Source organism: Peromyscus californicus, unplaced genomic scaffold (genome assembly GCF_007827085.1).
Source record: "Peromyscus californicus insignis strain IS unplaced genomic scaffold, ASM782708v3 Scaffold_12__1_contigs__length_115047231, whole genome shotgun sequence".
Classification (NCBI taxonomy): domain Eukaryota; kingdom Metazoa; phylum Chordata; class Mammalia; order Rodentia; family Cricetidae; genus Peromyscus; species Peromyscus californicus.
Window position 1 is genome coordinate 57,876,272 of NW_026294413.1, and position 23,209 is coordinate 57,899,480.

General features: G+C 49.3%; 1 protein-coding gene across 1 annotated transcript in view; it reads right to left on the reverse strand.

Annotated features, from left to right (window-relative positions):
• Positions 1-884: 884 nt before the first annotated feature.
• Scara5 (scavenger receptor class A member 5) overlaps positions 885-23,209 on the reverse strand; it is an 89,857-nt gene continuing 67,532 nt past the window's right edge. Inside the window, exons 6-9 of the mRNA XM_052732909.1 lie at positions 21,685-21,783; positions 19,809-19,856; positions 4,931-5,125; positions 885-2,933 (exon numbers count right to left, since the gene is read on the reverse strand). Coding sequence (XP_052588869.1) covers positions 2,797-2,933; positions 4,931-5,125; positions 19,809-19,856; positions 21,685-21,783 — 479 coding nt within the window. The 3' untranslated portion in view covers positions 885-2,796. The remainder of the gene's footprint in view (positions 2,934-4,930; positions 5,126-19,808; positions 19,857-21,684; positions 21,784-23,209) is intronic.

A 23,209-nucleotide genomic window follows, 5' to 3' on the forward strand; every position in this document is an offset into this window, starting at 1 on the left:
AAGCCTGTCCCCGTGCTTGGTCTCTGTGGCATAGACTCAGGTGTCCTCTTCCTTCTGTGGTGAGTTGAAGCAGCATGAATCCCTTGCCAGATGTGTCCACCCAGTTAGTTTTAGACTTTCAGTACATAGGTAAACCTCTTTTCTTTATTAGTCTACCTTGTCTCTGTTACAGCAACAGAAAACAGACAAGGTGTTCTATCAGTCCAGACATGTGTGTTGAATGTCTTCTGGAAGCATTGGGGAGTCTTTTAAGGTACAGCACATGCTAACAAACCTCTCTGGGAAATAATCAGATTGCCTTACCATCCTTCTCCACACTCCCTGAGTTTTCATGAAAAAGAATATGATGGATCACTGTGACGGCTATTCTTGGTTGTCAGCTTGACTATATCTGGAATGAATTATAATCCAGAATTGGAGGGCACACTTATGATCCGAATCTTGAGGCAGGAAGATAACATGCCTTTGATCTGGATCTTGAGGCTGGATGACACATGCCTTTAATCTGGACCACACCTTCTGTTGGAATACTATATAAGGACAGTGGAAGAATGAACTGTGTTATTTGCCTGCTTGCCCTCACCTCAGCACATTCATTCCTTCTTTGAGATCTCAGCAGACCAGCTGTGACACCCAGCCTTGTGGGACTGAGCAGCTTCTGATTCTTAGACTTTCCATTCATAACTAACCATTGTTGGACTGCAGCCTGTAAGTCATTCCAATAAATTCATATATATATATGTATATATTCATATATATATATGTATATATTCATATATATATATATACATATATATATATGGAGAGAGAGATTCATTCCATAGGTTCTGTGACTCTAGAGAACTTGAATAATACAACCACTTGTTAGTGACATCTTTTTCAAATGTTTGCTTTATTGAAATTCTTTCTTACAAAAGGTCTGAAGTATTTTAGGCCTAGTTCCCATTGGTCCCTGAAATACAGTCCATGGTCATTTCCATGTCCTCATAAGTAGGTCTGTAAACTAGTCGACTTTTATTTTTATGGTTAAAATACTTTTCAACATTGCTTTTATAGATATAAAACCAAACTTGTGTTTCCCCCGTGTAAAGACCAAGTGAGAAAGTTACCTGAGTCTTCATTATCAGGGTAACCGGGTTCTTTCCCAGAATTATCAAAGTGATGTTTACATACTTTTAAAATATCTTTTTTTTAAAAAATAACAACCTTTAGTATATCTTTTAAAACATAACTATTGTGATGTGCAGAGCTATGTAATAAGGAGTGCTACGCTTATACAGGTATACATACATGGGCTCTAGAAGAAGATGCATGAGTACATGCATGTTATGTAAACACAACAGTTGGTCAGATCTTGAGAACAGTAGTGAGTAATGCATATTGTAAGCAAGAATGATCAAGATCACACATTGGCTTAGTGGCCAGGCAGGATCTTTGGGGGAAACAACACCTGGAGGTACCTAGGTCTTCCTCACCCCAAGCAAGATAATGCTCACCTCACAGGATATGTGATTGTGTCTGTGACTCTACTATAGCCAGACAGGTCTGCACTCAATTGCTGTAGTGTAGCTCCCCCAGTTCTAGAACACATGTGCCATCTAATTCAGCCTCCTCCTGTTCACTCTGTAACCAGGAGGGGAGTGTGGCTCACAAGCTGAAAGAGGCCCCAGACAACTCATTTCCCACGGGAAGGCTGTAGAGAATTCACCCTTCTTTCTGCCCTTGGGGGATGTATCAGGTCTGTTTCCCTCCGATCACAGGATTATATTTAAAGAGGCCTGGAAGGTAAGGTACAATGTCACCAACTGCCCTGAGACACAGCTTCAGGTTAATGTGGATAGCTCCCATGTCACCCTCCGAATCAGCCTTCCTGTGTGGATGTTTGACTTAGAAACTCATCCTGTCTGATCTTACATGTGCTTGCTCTAAGATTTGGAATATACAGCTTTCTAACAACCAATGTCTACAGCCCAAGCTTGCTGCTCAGGCCTGAGAAGGGTACACCAAGGCTCATGGAGGAAGCTGGTCTGTCTTCTCATTCTTGGTCTTCTAACTTGGAAACCAGATGAATGGGCCAGGTGAGCACTACCTGGAGGGAGGGTCCTGCCCTGATTGACATGCCCCGAATTAGCACAGCAAAGTGGTTAAGTGATTTCAGCACCCGAGATTCAATGTAGCACAGAACGGTAGTTATTCCCATCTCTTCCCAGCTCCAGCTGGGGTTCTTTTGGTAACTGGCATTTTCTTATGTCTCCTATAGCTGGCTTCTCCTCTGCCCCTTCCTCAAACTAACATATAGTGTGAAGAGGCAGAGGAAAAGACAGGAAACAGAGTCATTAAGGGTTTCTACTTGCTGGGGAGATGGGTGATGAAACTCTGGAATTTAGGAATTATCTGCAAAATAAATGACTCATGGCACCCCCCCACCCTCCATTGCTGCTCTTGCCTGTGACATCATATCAGCATCCATCCGTAACCAAGAGACCATCTGTAACATCGATCCCTAGGCCCTGAGCACACTGGTGGTTCAGTTGACTGGGCCCCCCCCCCCCATGTAGAAACCCCGGTGGGAAGGAAAGACAGAATGTAGGTCCCAGTGAGCACTTTGGAGTCGTTGTCTGGAAGGAAAGTGACGAGGGGTCACTTTGGGTCCAGAGTAGGGCCAATTGGCAGCAGGGTTGGGGGTGGTGTTGGACTCGGCATGAGCCATTGTTAGGTAGCTCCAAGCAATCCTCCTACCCCAGAGCTACAGGAACGTGGTCATGTCGGTGCCCTGGCTTTGGGCTGTGCCCACTTTCAGAATGTAGTACAAGTCACTCCAGCGTCCTCAGCATGCCCACAGTTTGTCACGCCCCATTTGGCGAACTGGCAGTGGAAGATGGAGCTCTCAGTTCCCTTGCAGTTCACGTCATCCATCCAGATCTTCCCTGTGCCTGTGAAGAGAGACGCACACAGCTTCTTAGCGGTGATTCGGGAAGCAGAAAGGAGGGGAAAAGGGAATATGCCTGTAAACGACATGACCACGGCCTGGCTGGCCCAGCAGGGGCTTCTCAAATCTGGTGGAGGCCATCTTCCCTCTCTGCCCTACCGAGAATGCATCTTTATGGTTATGGCTTAGCTTCCTATAGGTAGAATAACAGTAAGAGATGATATTGGTGTTTGTATCTTCTATGAATCAGGCCTCTTACAGATACGAGCCTCTATAGTCCTCACCATTATGCTTTGGGGTAGATAGTAAGAAACACTGGGACTTAGAGAGCAATTGGTACCAGATTACACAGCTTACTGCTGGCAGCCTCTAATTTCCAACTCACATCTTGCCACCCACCCACCTATCCACAGGCTCACACTTAATAACGAACTCACCCTGACACTGAGATACAGTATCTTGAAGCCTTTGTGAATGAACACTTTGGCAAGGCCTAATCAGAAGGGCAATGTTAGACAGATCCTGGATTATCCAGTGGCCCAGACCTGAGTTTGTTAGTACCAACATTGCTACATGGTCCCATTCTGGGAGCCCAAGATCATAGTTCCAGAAAGATAGAGAGTCCCCAAATCTGACATTAGAGTCAGACATCCTCAAACCATTAAGTCATTGGGTTAGTCCCTCAAATACAGAGTCCCTACAGCTTGCAGCTAGCCTTGTCCAGCCGGCTGTAACGGGTCAGCCTGCTGGTCTGAAGGTGGCCCACCCACAGAGAGCCTGGTGCTTTAAGGGGCTGTCACAGAATAGCATCAGACCCCCAAATGCTGTGAACTTAGCGCTGATATCTTTCTGTGAACATCAGGGGTTGGGGCAGCGGGGATAACCTTCAGAGCAAATGGAGGGCTTGCCTGTGGAAGAGAAGGAGCCTGACCCGAGTTGGTGTCACTGGTTACCCCTTACCGTCCCCAGGGAGTTTCGCCATACCCCACACCCCCACACCCCAGGTTCCCTTGAGTGCTGGTGGGAGCTGGGTTTTCAGTAACTGTCAGAGCTCAGCACAATGCCTCCTGGTGAACAGATGAGAAAACCAAACAACAGGTGTTCTTTTCCCATGGGGTGAGATCGAGACTACAGCCTGGGGTTGTCTCGTAAAGCACCAGTGACCATCCATTCATTAAACAAATGGCCCGAGGGCCTCTTTTCCACTCTGCACTCCTCTGTGTGTTTAGAATATACCAGTGAACAACCGGGGTGACAGAGACATACAGAGTATGCCACAGGAGCTAAAGTGTGTATGCATCATGAGCTGAGGTGCCAGAGGGCTTGGAAAGCTCCAGGCAGGAGACAAAACCGAGCTGACTTCCAGAGCTGTCAAATGGGCCATACTTTCTTCCCGTCAAATGCAATGGAAAGCTTAAGCCTTGGGTAAGATGGAGGCCTTGCCTGGCACCTTCCAACCCCTAAAGCCCCTATGGTGGGCAACTGCCACTCACAGGTCACCAGACACACCGCACAGCTGAGTGTGATATGGTCAGCTCAAATCCTAGTCCCCTGCACACCAGAATGCAGATGTTCATGACAGTTGAGTGGCGACATCTTAGATCCGAGGGGCCTAGGCTGGAAAGCACCCCAGAGTCTGTAAGCCCTTTTCCCAGATAAGTACACCAAGGCTCAGAGTAGAGAGAGGCCAGGCCCAAGTGCACACAGCTGAGGAACAGGGTACACAGAACTAAATGGGCAAGAGATCTCCTGATCCATGCACTGGGAACTGTTGTTTTGGGTTCAAGTCCACCCAAATTTCTCCATGTTCAAGTTCTATAGAAAGAAAGTGTTGATAAGTATGAGACATGTACTGAGAACAGGAGTGAGGCTTAGGTGCCCCCAGGGAAGAGTTGGCTATATCACATGATAATGATGCAGGCTTTGTGGGGAAAGGCCGGGCCTAGACTCCATGGCTCTCTTCCACAACATCCAATCTGTACCTTACCTGACCACCCTTACCTTGCCCAAAACGAGCTGTTCGGTAGATCTCCTCCACACCATGGAAGCCCAGCATGCGGCACACGACGTTCCCATCCTTCCTGTCCCAGCCATCATCACACACTGTGCCCCAGCGACGGTCATGGAACACCTCCACTCGGCCCTCGTGTGGCCCAGAGCCATTCACCAGGCGAATCATTGTGAAATCCATACCATCTGCCAGGAGAGTCAGCATTAATCCCTGTCTCTGGACACCCCAGGACCCCACCCAGGCCTTGTCCATGACCCTCCTTCCACACAGGGAAGAGAGAGCTAGGGCTAAATCCATGAGGTCACAGTGTGTCATTTCTGCTTTTTGTTTGTTTGGTTGGTTTGGTCTGCTTCGTTTTGAGACAGGGTCTCACGTCGCCCAGCTGGCCCTCCAAATGCTTGGCTTATGGCTGTATGCCACCATGCCCAGCTTTAGTCTAACTCTCTGTCAGCTTTCTTCTCGCCAACTGATTTCTACAAGAGTTTTAAGTTCGCAGCAAAATTGACTAGAAAAATCTCTTCTCAGTATTGAGTGAGTTTCATTTCACGGGACCAGGCAATTTCCATTCATTTTATGGACCAGGCAACTAGCCACCCCTGACAGTTACTGAAAACCCAGCCCCCACCAGCACTCAAGGGAAACTGGGACTGTGGGGGTGGGGAGTATGGCGAAACTCCCTGGGGACGGTAAGGGGTAACCAGTAGACACCAACACAGGTCAGGCTCCTGCCTGAGGCTTGACCTCAGACTGGCTGTACGTTTCCCCAGGCCTGCCTTGCCTCTGGCAACACCAGGTCACGTGACAGCGTGTGTGTATCATGCTGTGCAGTGAGGCTGAGAACAGAAGCCTGTGTGAGGTCAGAGGAGGCAGGAGGAGGCTGTGGGTTCCAGAGCAAGCCAGGCAGCATTGAGGGTCAGGTCAGAGCAAGAGAAAGAGCTGGAATGTGACAAGGAGGGTGGGGCTGATGTTCAGGGAGTCCCTGACTTAGCTTCTGTGCTTTGCCCCACCTGGCATCATTCTGTTCCCTTACTCACGTAGCCAAAGGAATGACCAAGCATCTCTTAGAGTACCGTGGACACACCTATGAGCAAAGGATGTCCCTTCATGAAGTTCACACTGCTGGCCTCTTCCCAGCAGTTTCTGCCCCAGGTAGAGTTTCCCTATTAAACAATCACCCATCATCCAGAAATGCTCCTGCCCCATGTTTTTTAATATGTCAGCCTCCACTGAACCTGAGCCGGTGCCTGAGAGGCAGCCTCAGCCAGTGTAATGGTTTGAACGTGGAATGTTCCCGCAGGCTACTGTGTTTGAAGGCCCTAAGCTGGCGGTCCTCTTGGGGAAGTTTTGAACTGTTAAGGGGGTGGGGCCCCTGGAAGGAGTGGGAAACAAGCCTGGCCCAATGTCCTGTTTGCTCTCTGCTTCCTGGTGGCAATGTGACCAGCTTGCTTCTCTCTCCTGCCACCATGCCTTCCCCACCATGCCTTCCCTGCCATGCCCTTCCGTAGCTGGAAAACTCCGGTTGCTTAAGCAGCTGTTCCTCGTCTGAAACATGGCGGACAAGGGACGGTTATCCCGACTTGACGGCTTGTCCCCAACCTGCAGCTCACAGCTCGTGGGTGGAGCTTTCCCTCTGTAGCCTCCACCTTCCCGAACTTAGTTGAGATACCAAGATGCCCGCAGGGCTGGATCTCAGTTCTTTTCCCTTCTGCTCTGGGGTTGGGCATTGTGGACCCCACAATGCCCGGAGGTAGAGGTCTTCTTTCTTATACTGCAGTTATCCCAAGGCTCAGCCCAGAAGCATCACTGCTTGGAAGAAACTGGTAAAGTAAGCAGGACAGAGGATTGGCCCCTTGCAGCCATGTGGCCTCCTTGCTCTTGCAGGTCAACTGGCTCATTGCTTTACCCACAAGCTTCCTGGGGTGTCAGTGGTTTTGATCTCTGCTTATGGCTTTCTGCTCTGCTGCCCCACCTCCTAGAACCTGCCTCCTGCTCCTTGACCTGCTGAATTGCCTTTCCCATTACCTAGGCTGCTCCTGGTGCCAACCTTACAGGCCTCACCCATGCTCTGGAAGAAAGCCCCGGGGTTCCTACACCCAGACCTGCCTCCTGAGTAAAAAGGGAAAGGGACATACTTGAGAAAGAGTGGGTCTGGACTAGGGAGTTCTGCATTTCCTGAGGCTGCGGCTGGCAGCATCTTGCTGCAGCTTAGCGGTAGGCTTCAGATGTCCCATCACGTAGCACATGGAGCTGTTTTAGTTAATGGTTACACAATCATTGGGCTTTTCCAATCATCACAAATGACAGAAAAGCATGGAATTTGCCAGCTGGCTAAGACTTTGAGACGGCATAAAGCCTTCCTGTGACACACAAGGGACCAAACGCCCAGAGAGGTGATGTGACTTATCCAAGCCATCCCTGTGAGTAGGAGAACTGAGGTCTGCATTGGGTACTTAACCCAGGGCCAGTGCTGTGCTCTTTTTCTCTCTCTGAGTCATCCATTCTTCCTGAGATCTGAGCAGGTCTACTAATCTGCCTTACAACTAAGATGGAGCAGAAGCATGGAAAAGTTATTTTAGTCACCCTGGGGCTACCATGTGTTGGCTAGGAATTCAGAGAAACATACCAGCTTCCCCTGAGTCTAATGGGTGAACAATGATGACCACAACGCCCTTGCGGGGCACAGATTTGCTGAGTGATGTTGGAAGTGGACGTGTTGCTACGTTAGGCAGGGGAAGGACAAAGCAGCCTCAGCATTGGAGGAAAGCCTGGTGAGTTGGTCCATCTCCCGTGCATTACCTCGTCATTTCTTACAATAGGCTGGTGCATGCACTTCTAATTCTAATTGCTCATTTAGTTCTCCATCCAGACGCACCTCTGGAACCCCCAAGCACCCTCCCAGGTTAAAATGGATGCCAAAGGAGTGTGGAAGCAAAAGCATTGTCTTCCACCTTGAGCCACTCACGTGAACCCATGGATGAAAAGGAGAGGACCATGGGATGCCAGCAATGACAGGGGACTCAGGGACTCCCAGGCCACCCCCACACCCATGCAGAGATGAGGAAACTGATATGGAGGACGCAGCTGTTTCTGGGAGGCCAGGCCTCCCTCTTTCCAGAGCACGGCTTTTCCTTGCTCAAAGAACTGGGTCATCCCACCAAGGGAAGCTGCTGACAGCTAACTCTGGAGGCCCAAGGCAGGGGCTGGCACTCCTCAGAGCAGAGGACTCCACCTGAGGTTGCTCTAGGAAGCTCTCGACCTCAGGCTACATGTACTCTATTTCCTTTGCAATGACAGTCCTGGATGCTGAGCGTTGATGCAGGCTAGCTTTGAGAACTAAACGCCAGCTTGATGGTCAGAGCTGCATGGGTGGATGGATGCATGTCTTCATGAGTGATTGGGACCAGAAAGCCCATCTGAGCACCTCAGCACTCCTGTCCCTCTCTCGTACCCATCTTAACTTTCAGGGCCCGGCAAGCTAGCGACAGGGACACAGGTGTATGATCTCATCATTTTTGGACACAGTGTTGTGAAGCACCCCTAGGCCATGCCCTTGCTAAGCATGATTGCTGTGTGTCTGAGGCAGCAGCCCCGTAGTGAGGAGAGGTGTATGTCAGGGAAAGGAGCTAGATGGGCGGGGCCTACCAAGGCATGCAGCTGGTGCTCTTTTGGGTCTGCTATTGGAGACCCTCCGCCTCTCTCCTTCACTGCCACTGTCATTTCCCAGCCTGATGAGAGGATCAGTGGTACAAGGTCTTTTATTGGTGAAACCCAAGCCAGGCCCCTTTGAACCCTCCTCCTAACTGGACTTCAACCTTGGCTTACAAGAAGACAGAGATATCGTTTCCAGCAGCTCAAAGTCAATGCTCCAGAATCACTGCAGCCCTACTTAAAGGTGCTGTTAGAGCCAACAGTAAGCTCCTGGAGTGGCCTCAGGGTCTCCCACGCAAGCACTAAGGCAGGACCTCTGTCCCCAGCACCTTTCCAACAAAAAGCAGCCTACTTTGATAGCCATCCGTTACCAAGCCCATATGGGCTGCCCTGGAAGCCCCCACTTCCTTCTTTTTGTAACTTTACTTTCCTGGCCCCTCCAAGCCCTGTACCTCCTTCCTGGCCCCTCTTCATCCTTTACTACGTCACCTCTGTTCAAATCAAGATAGAGTTTACTTCGTGTGGAACTCTTTTCCCGATGGCAATAGTTCCTGATGTTTGGATCTGTTCAGTGTCCTGTCACTAGAGCCGATTTGACTTCGCCCAATTCATGTGGTAAGGCTGTGACATTCAATAAATTGATCAAGGAGTGTGCTGTGCCCACAGCCCGTGGCACTTCCTTATATGTGGGAAAGGCCCCAGAAGGACTGTTTTAGCTCAGAACATCTGTCCAAGCCACTGTAATGAAAATTCCAGCATCCCTCAGAATCTCTTAAGAATTTGAGCTGACGACTGTGGAGAGGGCCATTGGAGGCAGGAGCAAAGAGGCTGAGACTCGGGAATTGGAGTCCCTAGGCCATGTCTGAGATGAGACCCTAGACAAACTGACCCCTTACTTATGGCAGTGGGCCCAGAGACGCCTTGGGGGTTCCAATAACCCCTTCATTCCAGGCTGTACAAGGCTTGCCAAGATGATGGGCCTTTTCCCAGGCCCCATTTCCTAAAGTCATTCAGATGACTCCCAGAAACAGTTGAAGAGAACAGAACAGGAGCCAATGCCACACCCATCTAGGGCTGACTGCTAACCTGCCTCTGCGGGTCCCCGTTGTAAGTAGAGGTGTTCATAAGGCCTAGCAGACTTCCTCCTGTGGCCCCGATGAGCAGAAGTGGGCCGCCTCTGCCCTCAGTGGTGGAGTTAGAGTGTTGGTGCCACGGGCCAGTGCCATCTCTGGACATGAATAGAATGGTGACTGAGAGCAGTAGTGAGTGTCAAGGGTGGATCCCAGCAGACCCATCCAGCAGCACACGAGTTATCTCTGTGCATCTCCGTGCACTGCTGGGTTCGGCTGGTATAGCAGAGGCCCCAGCAGAGACGGCTTGCAGAAACCCTATCTGCGCACATCAGGGGCTGCTCTCTCCAGTTGGATTGGTCTCCCCCTCATTTCCTCTACTCTCCCCAGTTTCTGGCTCCTTTGTAGGCTATAGGGGAGGGAGTCGGGGTGCAGAAGGCTGACTCCTGCTGTCAGCAACTCTGCACACTAATGCAAACTGGATGTGACTTGTTAATCAAGGCAGCTCCGGAATGATCCAGGAATTCGGCACCATGGCCCAGGCCATTCTTGGGCACCTAACACTGCCCTTATGAATCTAACACGTGGGGATTCTTCTCTCAAAGGAAACATTGCTTCGCTCTCCCTGACTTGTAAATACACATGTAGCTGAAGCAGGCTCCTGGGGAAAGAGTCCAGATCTGGGTCACGATTCCCTCAGCACCAGGCTGGGAAATGGCTTTGGACTTGGGTCCCTTCCCAGCTCCAGACTCCGATCTCCCATCTTTCCAAGGGCCTGACAGCTGCTCACCCTGCCTCTGGGCATGGGAGAGAAGGGACAGTATCTCTTGGGAATCCACCCTAGGACTTTCAAACCGGCATCTGGTTTCATTTCTAGGGCGCTGGCATCTCCGGCTCTCCCTGACATTGCTTCATCCACAGGCTCCTCTACCTTGTTAGCACACCCTGTTTGGGGTTTTTGTGGCTTTCACTGGGGGGGCCAAACTGTGAAAAATCTTTCTTCTCTCAGTACAACTGAGCAAGTTGCTTCATCCCTCCTCCCCTGGGCAGATCTGAGAGGGTCACATAAGTGGCCTGTAGCTGCCTCTCTCAGAGCTGGTTTCCAGGCTGAAGTAACCTTGGAACTCCCAGCATGCCTTGGTCAAGAATGGCTCAAAGCTGTCTCCAGACCCAACCACATCAAAGCCCAGTCCTGGGCATATCACAGGGGCAGGGGCGGGGCCGGGGGGTGGGGGCTGAGGCGGGGGTGTTTGGAGTGAAGCAGGAACAGTGCAGGGACTGGAAGTCTGCCCACTGGCTGCCCTGAATACCAGGTTCTGTGCACAGAGCTCCATACGTGTAGCCTGCTGCCATCCACAACAGCTCCATGACTTAGTTGTCCTAGCTTCTCTCATTCAACGGAAGAAATGGGCCCAGAAGTGTCAAGTGATTTGCCTGGGATTGCACAGCTGCCACAGGGGGGCCCAGAGCCAGAGGCTCTCCTCCGCCAAACAGATCGAGTCTCGGGCTGAACGCTGGTGGCTGCCTTCCAACAGCAGCTCTCTCCAAATCTAAGGTACTTTTCTCTCTATTTAGGAGCCCCACGGGGTCTTCAGTGCTCACTGTCCTGAGCACCAGGGTCTGCGTCTCCAACTTAAAGCCATGTCTGCCTGCACACCAGCTAGGAAGATTCAAAAGCCTCCAATACAAGGACAATTTTGAACAGTCTGGGGGTATTTTGAATACTTTGACGGTGTCTTCATGCAAAGCCACAGCAATACCAGATGTTGCATCAGCTGAGCTATATGCTCACTACCTGTCCAGCCTTGTAACACACATGGAGGTCACCTCTGCGAAGGCTCCTCTGATGGGTGCTCCCTGTCTTAAGGAATTATTACACTGCAATTTCCTCTCCTGGATCCCTGTGCACCCCACCCCTCCACTATGTTATGAGAGGATGACAGCCTTTCAACATCCAGTTGTGTCTCCGCTTACACACAGAGACCCTGGTGCGGCAGGAAGGTAGATATGGAGAAAGTCATCAAGATGAACGTACAGGGTTAGAGAGACGGTTCAATGCTTAAGAGCACTGGCTTCTGCTGCTCTTTCGGAGGACCAAGCTTGGGTTCCAACACTTATGTTGGACTGTGCACAACGGGCTGTAACTCTAGCTCCAGGGACTCTGACACCTTTTTCCTGGCCTCTGTGGGCACTGCACACACACACACACACACACACACACACACACACACACACACACACACACACACACACACAAAATAAAAATAAATAAATAAATAAATAAATAATAGTATCTTTAGAAAAATATTAATATAAGCAAAAAAAACTTGGTAGAAGGACTGGAAAACAAAACAGAATGCCCAAGAAAAGTCCCATCTGAGAAGTCAGTGCCGTGTAAATGACTATAAAGGGTCATAAATGGGAGTGAGTGGCTTGAGGCTTTTGAGTCTGGGACCTGTCCCAGCTTTCTAGCTACTTCCACTCTCAGGAATGCCTTTTTTCCCCCCTTTATAACTATTCTATCACTATTCATGGTCTATATCTTTGTTCTGGTAGTCCAGAATTTAGAAATCTTAGCAGGTACCCTCTGGACTCAACCCCAAGCTTTAACAGCGGTCGGTACAGTGGAAGTACTCCACACATCGTACTCAATGAGAGAGTAGATGAGTGGACGGGTGAGTGGGACTCAGGACCATTTTTTAAGGGCTCTAAGAACAGGGTAGAGAACTAAGTAACTCAGAACCTTCTGTGACTATCCTCGGTGGGTCCCAGAGCCCGGGGAATTCTGCTTCTAAAGCAAGGAAGCGAGCCCAAGTTATGGTCAGAATAGTCCAGTTCCTTGATGTTTGTTTTTCCTGCCTTGCAGTCCCCGCTGCCAAAGCCAAACAAGAAGGAAGAAAGGAGGTTGTGGAGAATAGAAATAAACACACAGGGCTGGGAAAATGGGCTCTGCCATTTCTGCAGCTGCGGAGCAGGGTGGAGGTGGGGGGCCCAGGGATAATTTGGACCATCTGCCCATTAAGAAAGCTGAACTTTCATTCTCTTATAAAGGAAGAGCTCCTCATGCCCTGAGCTGGCCTGGAGAGTCCCTACCCCCTAGGCTGGGGTGACACTTCTCAACAGGAAATGTGATCCATATGGGAGGATGGGAGCCATCCCTGAAGCGAAGGAAAGTTTTTCTGGGGAGGCTCTCCTGGAGGGCATTGCCCATGGGTGTGGGTATAGAAAACACCATTTACTGGGGGGAGGGTCTGCTCTGACCCTCACGGGGGACTTGGTGCCTCTTCAGGGTATGTTATTAGATGTTCTCAATGGACAATTGCCACCACCCTCCTCCAAGGAGAGTGAAGACGGGCTCTAGGTCACCTGAAGAAGTAACCACTCCTGGGTCTTTCCTGCGCTGCCTCCCTTATGCTGGGTCTCTGGATGAAAGTTACACCCAGATACTAACGACTTTGCTAGGTAGAAGATGCAGCAGATATATCCCGAGGGGCCCTAATTGCATTGTTATCTCTCTGTCTATCTATCTATCTATCTATCTATCTATCTATCTATCTATCTATCTATCTATGTATCTATCATCTATCTATCATCTATCTATCTATCTATCTATCTATCTATCTATCTATCTATCTATCTATCTATCTATCTATCTATCAGTGAGTACTCTTGTCTTCCTCTATTTTTCTCCATCTTATTTTTTTTTGAGTCAGGGTCTCTCCCTGAGACTGGACTTCACCATTCAACAGGACTAGCTGACTAGGGATCCTCTTGTTGTTACTTGCCCAGCACTAGGATTACACATGTGTGTCACCATACCGGGGCTTTTTATGTGGGTTTTAAACTCGGGTCCTCTTGCTCATGTAGCAAACACTCTACCAACAGAGCCATCTCCCCACACCCCAGTATTGGCCCTTTAAACTGCTGACTCATGCCTTTCTTTCCCCAGCTTGGTCACATAGTCATGGAAACTAAGTACATGGCTCTCTGATGCTGCTGTTCCTGGCTGCCTGGTTCCTGGTACTTGCCAATAAAGGTATGTCTAGGGGCTAGTGACATGGCCCCATAGTTTAAGGTGCTGTCAAGCCTAACATCCTGAGTTTGATCCCTGGGGCCGACATGGTAGAAGGAGAGGTCAGACACCTGACCTCCACATATACACACAATAAATAAATTCATCTTATTTTTAAAAGATGTGTCTTGGGGCTGGAGAGATGGCTCAGGGGTTAGGAGGGCATTCTGCTCTTACAGAGGACATGAGTTTGGCTCCCAGCATCCACACAAGGTGGCTCACACCATCTATAATTCCAGCTCCAGTAACTGATGCCTCCAACTACGGCGGCGGAGAGGGTCGAAGCCCAAAGCTTCTCACAAAGACATTTGTAGGTATCTACCAGGCAGCTGTGTGGCTAGCCGAGGCTCTTTTCTCTCCTTTTGTTTTCTGGCCTTTCAAATGGCACCGGGACAAGTGAGCCGATAAACCTTTTTTATTTTTAGGGCTAGAAAGGAAGTCAGGAGAGCCAGCAGACAGTCAAGAGTGCTGATTGCTCATGTCAGCACGCCTTGAGCCTTCCTCACTCAAGCCCTCCCGGGAGAGATGCTGACATTTGAAAGACCTCTCTAGCAAAGGCTTTATGGATCTGTCACTTAACCAGCGCCCCCATCCCCTCAGGCCCAGTGGCCACTCCTCGGGATGTGTTCTCTCTTTCCACACACTAGTTCCGATGTTAGTTTGGGTCCTTCCAAGTCGAGGGCTAAGCACCCGCAAGTCCATCCTGTAAATCCTCACCTGGAGACCCAGCTTAGTACTAATGCTGCCGCCCTGGATGAGGACCTGCCCCCTCGGTAGCGTCTGCCTCTGTCTGCGGGATGACACACTGCGAACTCAGTGACGAGGGTGGTCCGTTTTGTGTTGTGAAACTCAGCATGAGCCAGAGTGACGATCATAGTGAGGACCGTGGTGTGGTGACAGGTGGCAAGTGACCCTCCCAGGCTGAGTCAGCGAGGAAGCCAGCGTGCGGCCTTGCCACCACGGCACCCACAAGACCTCCTGGGAGGTCTTCTCCCATTTCCTTCATTTTCCATCCAAGCATCACTGACATCTCCTTGAAGAAAAGAAGCTGGTTACCACCCATGTGGGAGGCAAGGCCATCTGAAAGTGACCCCAAGGACCCTCCATGGTGTCTTCCACATCCAAGGATGGTGAGAGTCAGAGGTAGGACGTCAATCAGTGGCAGCCCTCCATCTTTTCAACTCCATCTGCAGGGTTCTCATCTGACTCTACCATCCAGTTTCACAAGGAACGCGAGCTCAGGGTCCCGGGGACTGGGGATCACTCTTGAGTTTGTTTGAAATGCTTTCTAAACAAACAGTCCAGCCACGTCTAGTTTTCGTGTATAGCTCAACTTTGCTTCAACTTAAACTTTATTTGTACAAAACCCACATCAATGGCCCAAACTTCAGTTCTTTGGTGGTTTCAAGGCCTTTAAAAAAATTGAGTTTTTTTTTTAATATGTATGTCGTGTGTGTGTGTGTGTGTGTGTGTGTGTGTGCGTGCGTGCGTGCGTGCGTGTGCGTGTGCGTGTGCGTGTGTGTGTGTGTGTGTGTGTGTGTGTGTGTGTAGACCAGAAGAGAGTGTTGGATCTGATGGAGCTGGAGTTACAGGCATTGTGAGCCACCCCATGTGGGTGCTGGGAGTCAAACCCAGGTCCTCTGGAAGAGTGGCACATTTGCTTAACTGCTGACCCCTCTCTTCAGCACCATCAAGCCATTGTTTGCTTACCTTCCGCCTGAGATTTGGATTGCTAAGAGTTGTCTTGAGGGGCAAATCCCAGAGAGTGGACATCTGAGCCCTAAGAGAACTGCCTCCAGGTCCTGGGCAGAAAGACTGACGGGCACAGAGCCATGGGGATGAGCTAGCAACATGCTGGACCCAGAACAGTAAACTGGTTGGCTCGACTAGCAGGCATGAATACCCCACAAGAAAAGCTGTGCAAAGCAGCCAGCTCTCCCAAATCCTGACTATTCCTCTGGCTGCTAACTCTTGCTCAGTACAAATGCCAAACACTCTTTTGTTTATTGTTTCCTAACTAGCTGCCCTTCTCAGGCACTGGCCCTTGATTCCTGTATTCACTTAGATGTGTTTAAAATACAGCTATTAGCAGTCAGGATGGACCTCACGGCCCAGGAAGACCTGAGCTGAGTCAATGATAGCAGAAGGAGTGGTGTGTGGACTCAAGACCAGACAGGCCTTACTCATGTCCTGGACTTCTCTTACGAAGAATGTCAATGACCACTGGGCAGATTCCTCTCAACTTCCAGTCCCTCATTCTCCCTACCATGGGTATAACTGTGATTCTTGTAGATCACTGTGAAAACTGAGAAATCGATGCTTCCAGAATCTCTCTCCCACTTACTAGGAAGAGCAGATATTAGCAGTGCTATGAAAATGGCCCATTTTGCTTAGAACTATGGTTTCCCCTTAAATCACATTGTTGCTGAGACATTCGAGTTACACACGGATTTTAGGTTATATGCATAGTTAACAAAGCACTATTCTTTGTTCACCATGGAAGCAACAGCCTCGTCTCTTCAGGCCTGAGATAAGGATAGCTTTTGGTGTGACATTATTCTAAACAAATTCTCCAAGGCCCAGGTATGGGAGGACAGCAATCTACACACTTCAAGGAGTGCCTTCCCCTTCCTTATTTTAAATAGAGGTAGCAACATCTCAGCAGCCATTGGAAAACTATCTGGAATCTCCCTCTTTGGCCCCTCATTCATTCTGTGTGTGGGGTATGTATGTGTGTGCATGCCCACATATGTATAGAAGAGCCTCCTGTCTCCACCCCCATAGCATTGGGGTTACAGGTGCACACAGCCACATTCAGCCTCTTTGTCACTGAGCCATCCCCTAGCCCTTGTCCATTTATTTTTAGCTCAACTTTGCTGTTGCATATATGTGTGTGTGTATGCGCATGCGCACGCACACGCACGCGTTCGTTTGTTTGTGTGTGTGTGTGTGTGTGTGTGTGTGTGTGTGTGTGTGTGTGTGTGTGTGTCTTTGTGTCTTGGAGGAGGGTCCTCTGGGACCCAGAACCCCCTTTACTAAAACAACAAAACACACACAAAATATTAAGCATTTTCCCAGTTTTCTGAACTTCCAATGATAACTATCAACTAATATCACCTCGGAATTCACTCCACATTCAGCTGCACATTTTTTCTCCCTTGTGAAACCAAACTAAGAAAAAAAAAACATTTTTAAGCAATCTGAGCTTAAAACTGTTAAAAAAAAATACTGCTGAAAACTCATGCCCCGGGATTTAAACAAAACTTCACCTATACACATATATATTTATCTTGCAAACAGATCATACACCAAGGTAAAACAAATGTTTGTCTTCCTTGGAATGTATGTATGAATCTTGTTTTTCCCCCGGCCAAATCTCCAAAAGCCAAATATTTAATGGGATGATTGATGTCTAAGGCCTGAAGGGAAAAATAAAATTCTTTACTTCTCATCAAGAAAAACACCCAGCGATCTGGATTCTAGATCCAGTGCAGCCGTCATCTATGTGGGTAACCTTGGAGTCCCTCCTGTTCTTGGTCTCTGTTCAATGACCTGCAGGGGCGGAGCTAGGAATGGGACAGGAAGAGATCTGAAATCTATCCAAACCCTCAAATCCCACGACTCCATCTTCAATACGGGTAAACACTGGCAAGATTTTTGTTCTGAAAAGCATCCTAACACTGCCTGCAAACATGGTCCCCAGGAACTTTCTCTAATACCACACACTATCCACTAGCCAGTGAGAGGTGTCCATCTTGATGCTGTCATGAACACTGTTACTATAGTAACACCCCCTGTAGCGACCTTGGGCATTTGCAATGCAGGTGAACCAGAGGTATTTGGTAAAGGTTTCAAGCCTCTGGCAAAGGCACTAGTTGCCAGAACTCAGTCTAATGACCTGGCCCTGCACCACCAGCTCAGGGCTTTGAGACTCTCTGGGACTGGGAACTCACACTTCAGACCCCATAGATCCCACAATGGGTCTGCCCACAGCAAAAGGAATGACTAAGAAAGCCCCAGGAGTAGGCATTGTGTCCGTCACAATTTCCACACTTTTCTGAAAGATGAGCTGTGGGCTGCTCCTCAGAGCTTGGGTCTCAGGGATATAACTAATACCTCAGGGACAGGAGGGCTGAGGAAAGACAGCAGGCATCTGCATATGACTTGGCTTGGCCTAAAGCAACCTAGGAAGCTGAGGCTGTGGGAAGGCAACCCTGCTGCATCACAGACTCAGACCTCAGTTTGGAACTGAGGCAAAGGTCCCATCAGCCCGGGCCTTCTATCGGCATCTAGAGCTATGAGGGAGGAGGGACTCACTAGGAACTTTGGAGAGCCCAGCCCTACCATCCAAGACTCCACTGTCCCAAGACTGTGACCTGACTTTTCATTCCAGATTCAGGAAGCCAGGGCCCCAGTGTTCAGTTCTGGGCCTCTGACAGTGGGGAAGGAAAATGATAGCTTTCCGATCTATGGTTCTAGAAGTCCTGCCCGTGCCCTTCCTCAAGCTGTGAATAGCTTCCAGTCTGCCAAGCCCCCTCACCGTCTAGTTCCACAGCACGAGGAGACCATTTCTGGGGTCCCTGAGGAGAAGCTAAGAGTCTTGTGCAAGCTTGTGTCTGATTTCTGTGTGAGCCCTGGGCTCCAGTCTGGGTGTAGTCTTCTCAAGACAGGAAAGAAACCTTCCCTCCCCTGGGAAACACATCCAGAGCTGATGTCAGCCCCTGGCTGGGCAGTCCATAGACTATAAGGTCAAGTGGATGGGCGCTCTTCCCCAGCCTCTAGCTGGGGAGCCTCACACCATTCAGCTTTATCTTCCACCACCTCAGCCTCAGAGCCCAACCAGCTCTGTCCAGGAAGAGTGACCGTGGTCACTCTACTGGCTGTGACCTCCTGTTTGGGTTCTCAAGTCAGCTAAGAGTCGGCAGACAGTTCCTGGGGAGACCCCTCTGGTATGCGGGCAGCCTTTCTGATCTCACTCTCAAAGGTCATCTTTCCACACAGTTCCTCCCTTCCTGCCCAACCCCACACAAGCTGTTTATTTCTCAGAACTAAATGCCACACTCCAGTCCTTCTCAGCCACCTCAGCAGCATTCTGCACAAAAGTTTGATACTACGCGCAGGAGTAGGCAGTACCCTAAAGACCACATTTGCCACCCTGTCCTTTGGAGGAGGTCCTCAGTAATGCGCCAGATTGTACTTCCCCAGCACCTGTACCCAGGCCACATTCCCAAGAGCAACACCCAGAACAGAGATGTCCACAGACCTGCTAATTCACCCATGCCCTCCTGAATATAGACTCAGAGCCAATGGTGCCATGTTCTGTTCTTATTTGGAACTTGGCTAGAATTCTGGGTCTATGCGTTCTTCCCCAACAATCTCCCTGGAGTCTGCATGTAGCACACTGGGGGAAAATACATCTCATAGAAATGTGGTCCAGCCAGAGCAGCCAGCTTGCAGCTATGACAGGAAGGGTTTCATCAGAGATGCCCATCCCCACATAAAGCGACATGGTGCACCAGGGAATGTCTCTAGCCTCATGGCCCCAGAAGTAGCAAAGAAGAAGACATAAGATGTCCCACTTAGCCTCTGCACCCTTCCCTGAGCATCACATGAGCTGCTTCTGCAAAGCCTGAAGCTGTGTTTGGTCAAATATCTCCAGTGATTTAGGAAGTATGTCCTAAACATGGAATGTTAATGGCTACTACTTCATGAGCCCTGAATTAGGCATCCAGACTCTGTCATACATGGACCAACTTGGTCAATTCTCAGCATAGCGCTAAGAGGTCAGGACTCTTAGTCTCTCCAATTTATAGATGACTAAATGGAAGCCCAAAGATTTTACACAGGCAGCTAGTGATGCTGCTGGGAGGAAACCTCTAGATCCATCCAACAACCCCAGGCCAACCCCCTTAGGGTTTGTGGATCCCTATTGATGGGCCAGTGGGGGCTAAAAGAAAAAGGGAAAAGGGAGGCTCTTTGACGTTCAAGGCCCACCGCATGGCTCCAGCGCTGGCCCCTGACCTTCCAGGGCTCCACTATATCCCCACAGCACTCAGTAACCCAGCAGAACTTCCTTACCGTATATCTCTCCTCTCTCTCCTTTCTCTCCTTTCGGGCCTCGCTCACCTGCAGCAGAAGGAAAACAGGCATTAGGAGGGGAAACAAACCCGATTTGTTTACAAGACCTTATCTTTGGATTTGCTAACCCATGGCCAGGGAAACCCTCAGGCAGCATCCAGCAGCCACCAGAGGGCACTGTGGGGAAGATAATTCTGACATCCGCTCTGGTCAGGCTGGGAAGGAGTAAGAAAGTCTACTTAGTGGAAGGAAGTACAAGAGAGCCCCATCTACCACACAGCATCAAGGGATGTCTGCAATGGGGCAGGGGAGCAATGAAGCAAAGTCAGTCAAAGGTGGAGAAATTCACACCCAAGTTCATTCACACAGCCACAGTGAGGAAGGGGACGGAGCTCCAGCTGTCTATGGAGACAGGTTACAGTCAGGCTGGGTTTTCTGGTAGGGGAGACTGTAAAACATGAAGCAGAGTTTCCAAGGACTTGTAGAAGTTCCTTTCCAGGGTTGCATTAAAAGATCAGAGTTTTCCCCAGCTTCCTCCTCACTCTATAAAGAAAGAGACTATCCTGGCGCTGTTCGGTGGGCAATACAGAGGCAAGGGGGGTTGGTTCTATTTGAAGGCTTTCCAGACATACATCTGCAAGTCAAAAGCCCACTACATACCGTGGGTGAAGAAAGCCAGTCAGAAAACGCCAGGGAAGAGTATTTACTGTGATCCAAGGTTTGAAACAAAATAAAACAAAACAAAACCGACCACATACATGGTTGAATACATTTAGGGAAACATCCAGCAGCGTGTGCTCCAAAGAACTCACAGTGGTTATTCTGAAGAGTAAGAGTTAATGGGGCCAAAGAAGAAAGGATTTCCTATTTACTGGACCCTTCCTATGTGTCTGTACTACCTAGTCGTCTTTCAACAAGCATGGACTATCTTTATACCACCTTTAAAAGTTACATGTTTTCAAATTGGGATCACAAAAGAAAAACCTCAGTCCTTTTTATCACCAGAGAGTAGAATACGCTTTTCCAATGATCAAGAGAGGAGACCTCCCAGATGCAGGGTGGGGATGATGAATAGTCCTTTTTCTAGGTTATCCTGATAGTGAGTGAAATGTGGGCAGCCTGTGCAAAGAACATCAGGTATCCTTGTCTTCTTCAGTGATGAGGGGAGGTGTGCTGAGATGTATATGTACATATACATACATATACATACACACACACACACACATATATGTACACATAGTCTCTCTATGTAGTTCTGGCTGTCCTGGTAGAGCTCACTATGTAAATCAGGGTAGGCTTGGAATCACAGAGATCCACCGGCCTCTACTTGCCAGGTTCTGGGATTTAAGGTGTGCATTGACACACCTGGCCAATCTGGCAATCCTGAAAGAAAAAGGGGCCATAGGAGACTGACTCCGAAGTAGGTTCCCCTAAAAATGAGCAAGGGGACTAGCCACAGAAAGAAGAAAACAAAAATATCAGAAGGAACAGTGTTGGCAAAGTAAACCTGAGAAATGAAATAAAGTTGTAAGCACTGGGGGAAACATGAAGAGTCTTGAAGAGGAGAGGAGTCGGGTATGACTAGTGAGGAGGGGTGATATGGACTTGCAGCCTGGTTTTGTTCTAAGAGACTGCTCACTAGCCTCCCTTGCTTCTATCTCTGGGCTGAAACCTATGTGTGCGCGTGTGCGCACGCATACACACACACACACACACACACACACACACACACACACACACACACACACATGGGGGGGGCGCTCTGTTAGATGGCAGAGGCTGAGTGTGACTCCTGGTCCACCCACTCCAGCACTCCTAGGCTGCTCAAGGACTGAAGGTATGTGAGGCTCCAGGGTGCGGCAAACTTCAGTATTACCTTTGAATCCACGCATGCCCATGGGGCCTGTGGCCCCTAGTTTCCCATCATCACCCTTGGGACCAGGCAGTCCTGGGGTACCTCTCTCTCCGGGCAGACCTGGGGTGAGAAGAGACAAGGGTGGAGCTGCAGACTCAGAACTGAAAGGTCCCTTAGATGCCACTGTCTGGTTAATGATGAATATGAACTTGGTCTTCTATAGCCTTGCTTCCTCTCGCTTGGCATCCTGCAGGTCAGCTCAGAGCATCCCCGTGTGCACCTTTATCACCCTTCCTTGGCCCTTCATCCTTGAAAGACCTAATAGTGCTGTGAGTGGATGGAACTGAGTGGGTAGCCGGTCCCATTCAGATACCCACAAGCATGCTGGACTTCTAAATTCCTGAAAACATCTTTTGGATTACTTTCTATGTGTCATGTATAGAGAATCTCATTTAATCCCCATGACATGCATGGAGGTATTATTTCATCCATACTACAGATAAGGAAACTGAGGCTCACAGATGGTAAGCCACTTGGGCACACACAGCAAAGGGCTTTGGAGGCAGGATCGGAGTCTTGTTCTTTCTTACAGGAAGTTCATGATTGGTCAACATCTTGTCATACTTTAGGCTAAGAGGCTTATTGGTCCGTAGGGAGGGGACGCTATGGGGACAGCATTAATGGGTGAGAGGAGGGTGAGGTAATGCCTCAATCTATTTAAAGAAATACAAAACACCCCCTTTCTTTTCACAAACAAAGAGCCAAAACTATGAGGACGTCCCCAACACCAGTCAATGGGTGCATAGCCTGCTACCCTGTTAGGCCTCGTGCTCCAGGTTCTTGGCCATCAGACCCCATGGCCACAGCCTGCACTGAATGCACCATGGTGAGCCAGAGTCAACAAACAATTTTATGGGGCAAGAGCCCAAGGCCCCCAAGAGCCCTGACCCAAATCTAGTCATCGCTGCAGAACACAGCTCTCTTAATCAACTGCCTAATTGTTCTTTCCTGCTTGGAGAACAAGCTGGTTTTCATTGGGCTTTTTTTCCACAGCGCAAGAAACCTATCTCCCAGTTACTACCCCAGGGCTAATATCAAATGACTGGAGGAGGACAGTGGCCTCCCAAGGGTGTGAGGACGTCAAAGAAATTGATGGAATGTCTTCATACCCTTCTTGACATGATGCATCTTTTCCCAGAGTCTAAGAGTCCTGTGGCAACTGATCTCTGAGCCTAATGTGAGATGTGCCCAAAGCTCCCCACCCTATGATTCATGAGGCAGGAAAAGTGACTCCATGGTCCTGAGAGCCTCAGGGCATCCTCAGCCATGGAGCTGAGGACGGAATGGAGGTCAGGCTGGAGACCTCCCCTGCCCTGCCCTGCCCATCTTCTCTCTATTGTCTGTAATGTACCTACAGATTGGGCAGGAATAATTCCTAAAAGAAACAACCAGAACCTTCCCCATGAGGCTTCTTCTCCCTGCATCATTTTGAAGCCTCTTCACTCAGAGGAATGTTGCATGCAGCACAGGCTCAGGAATGAGCAGA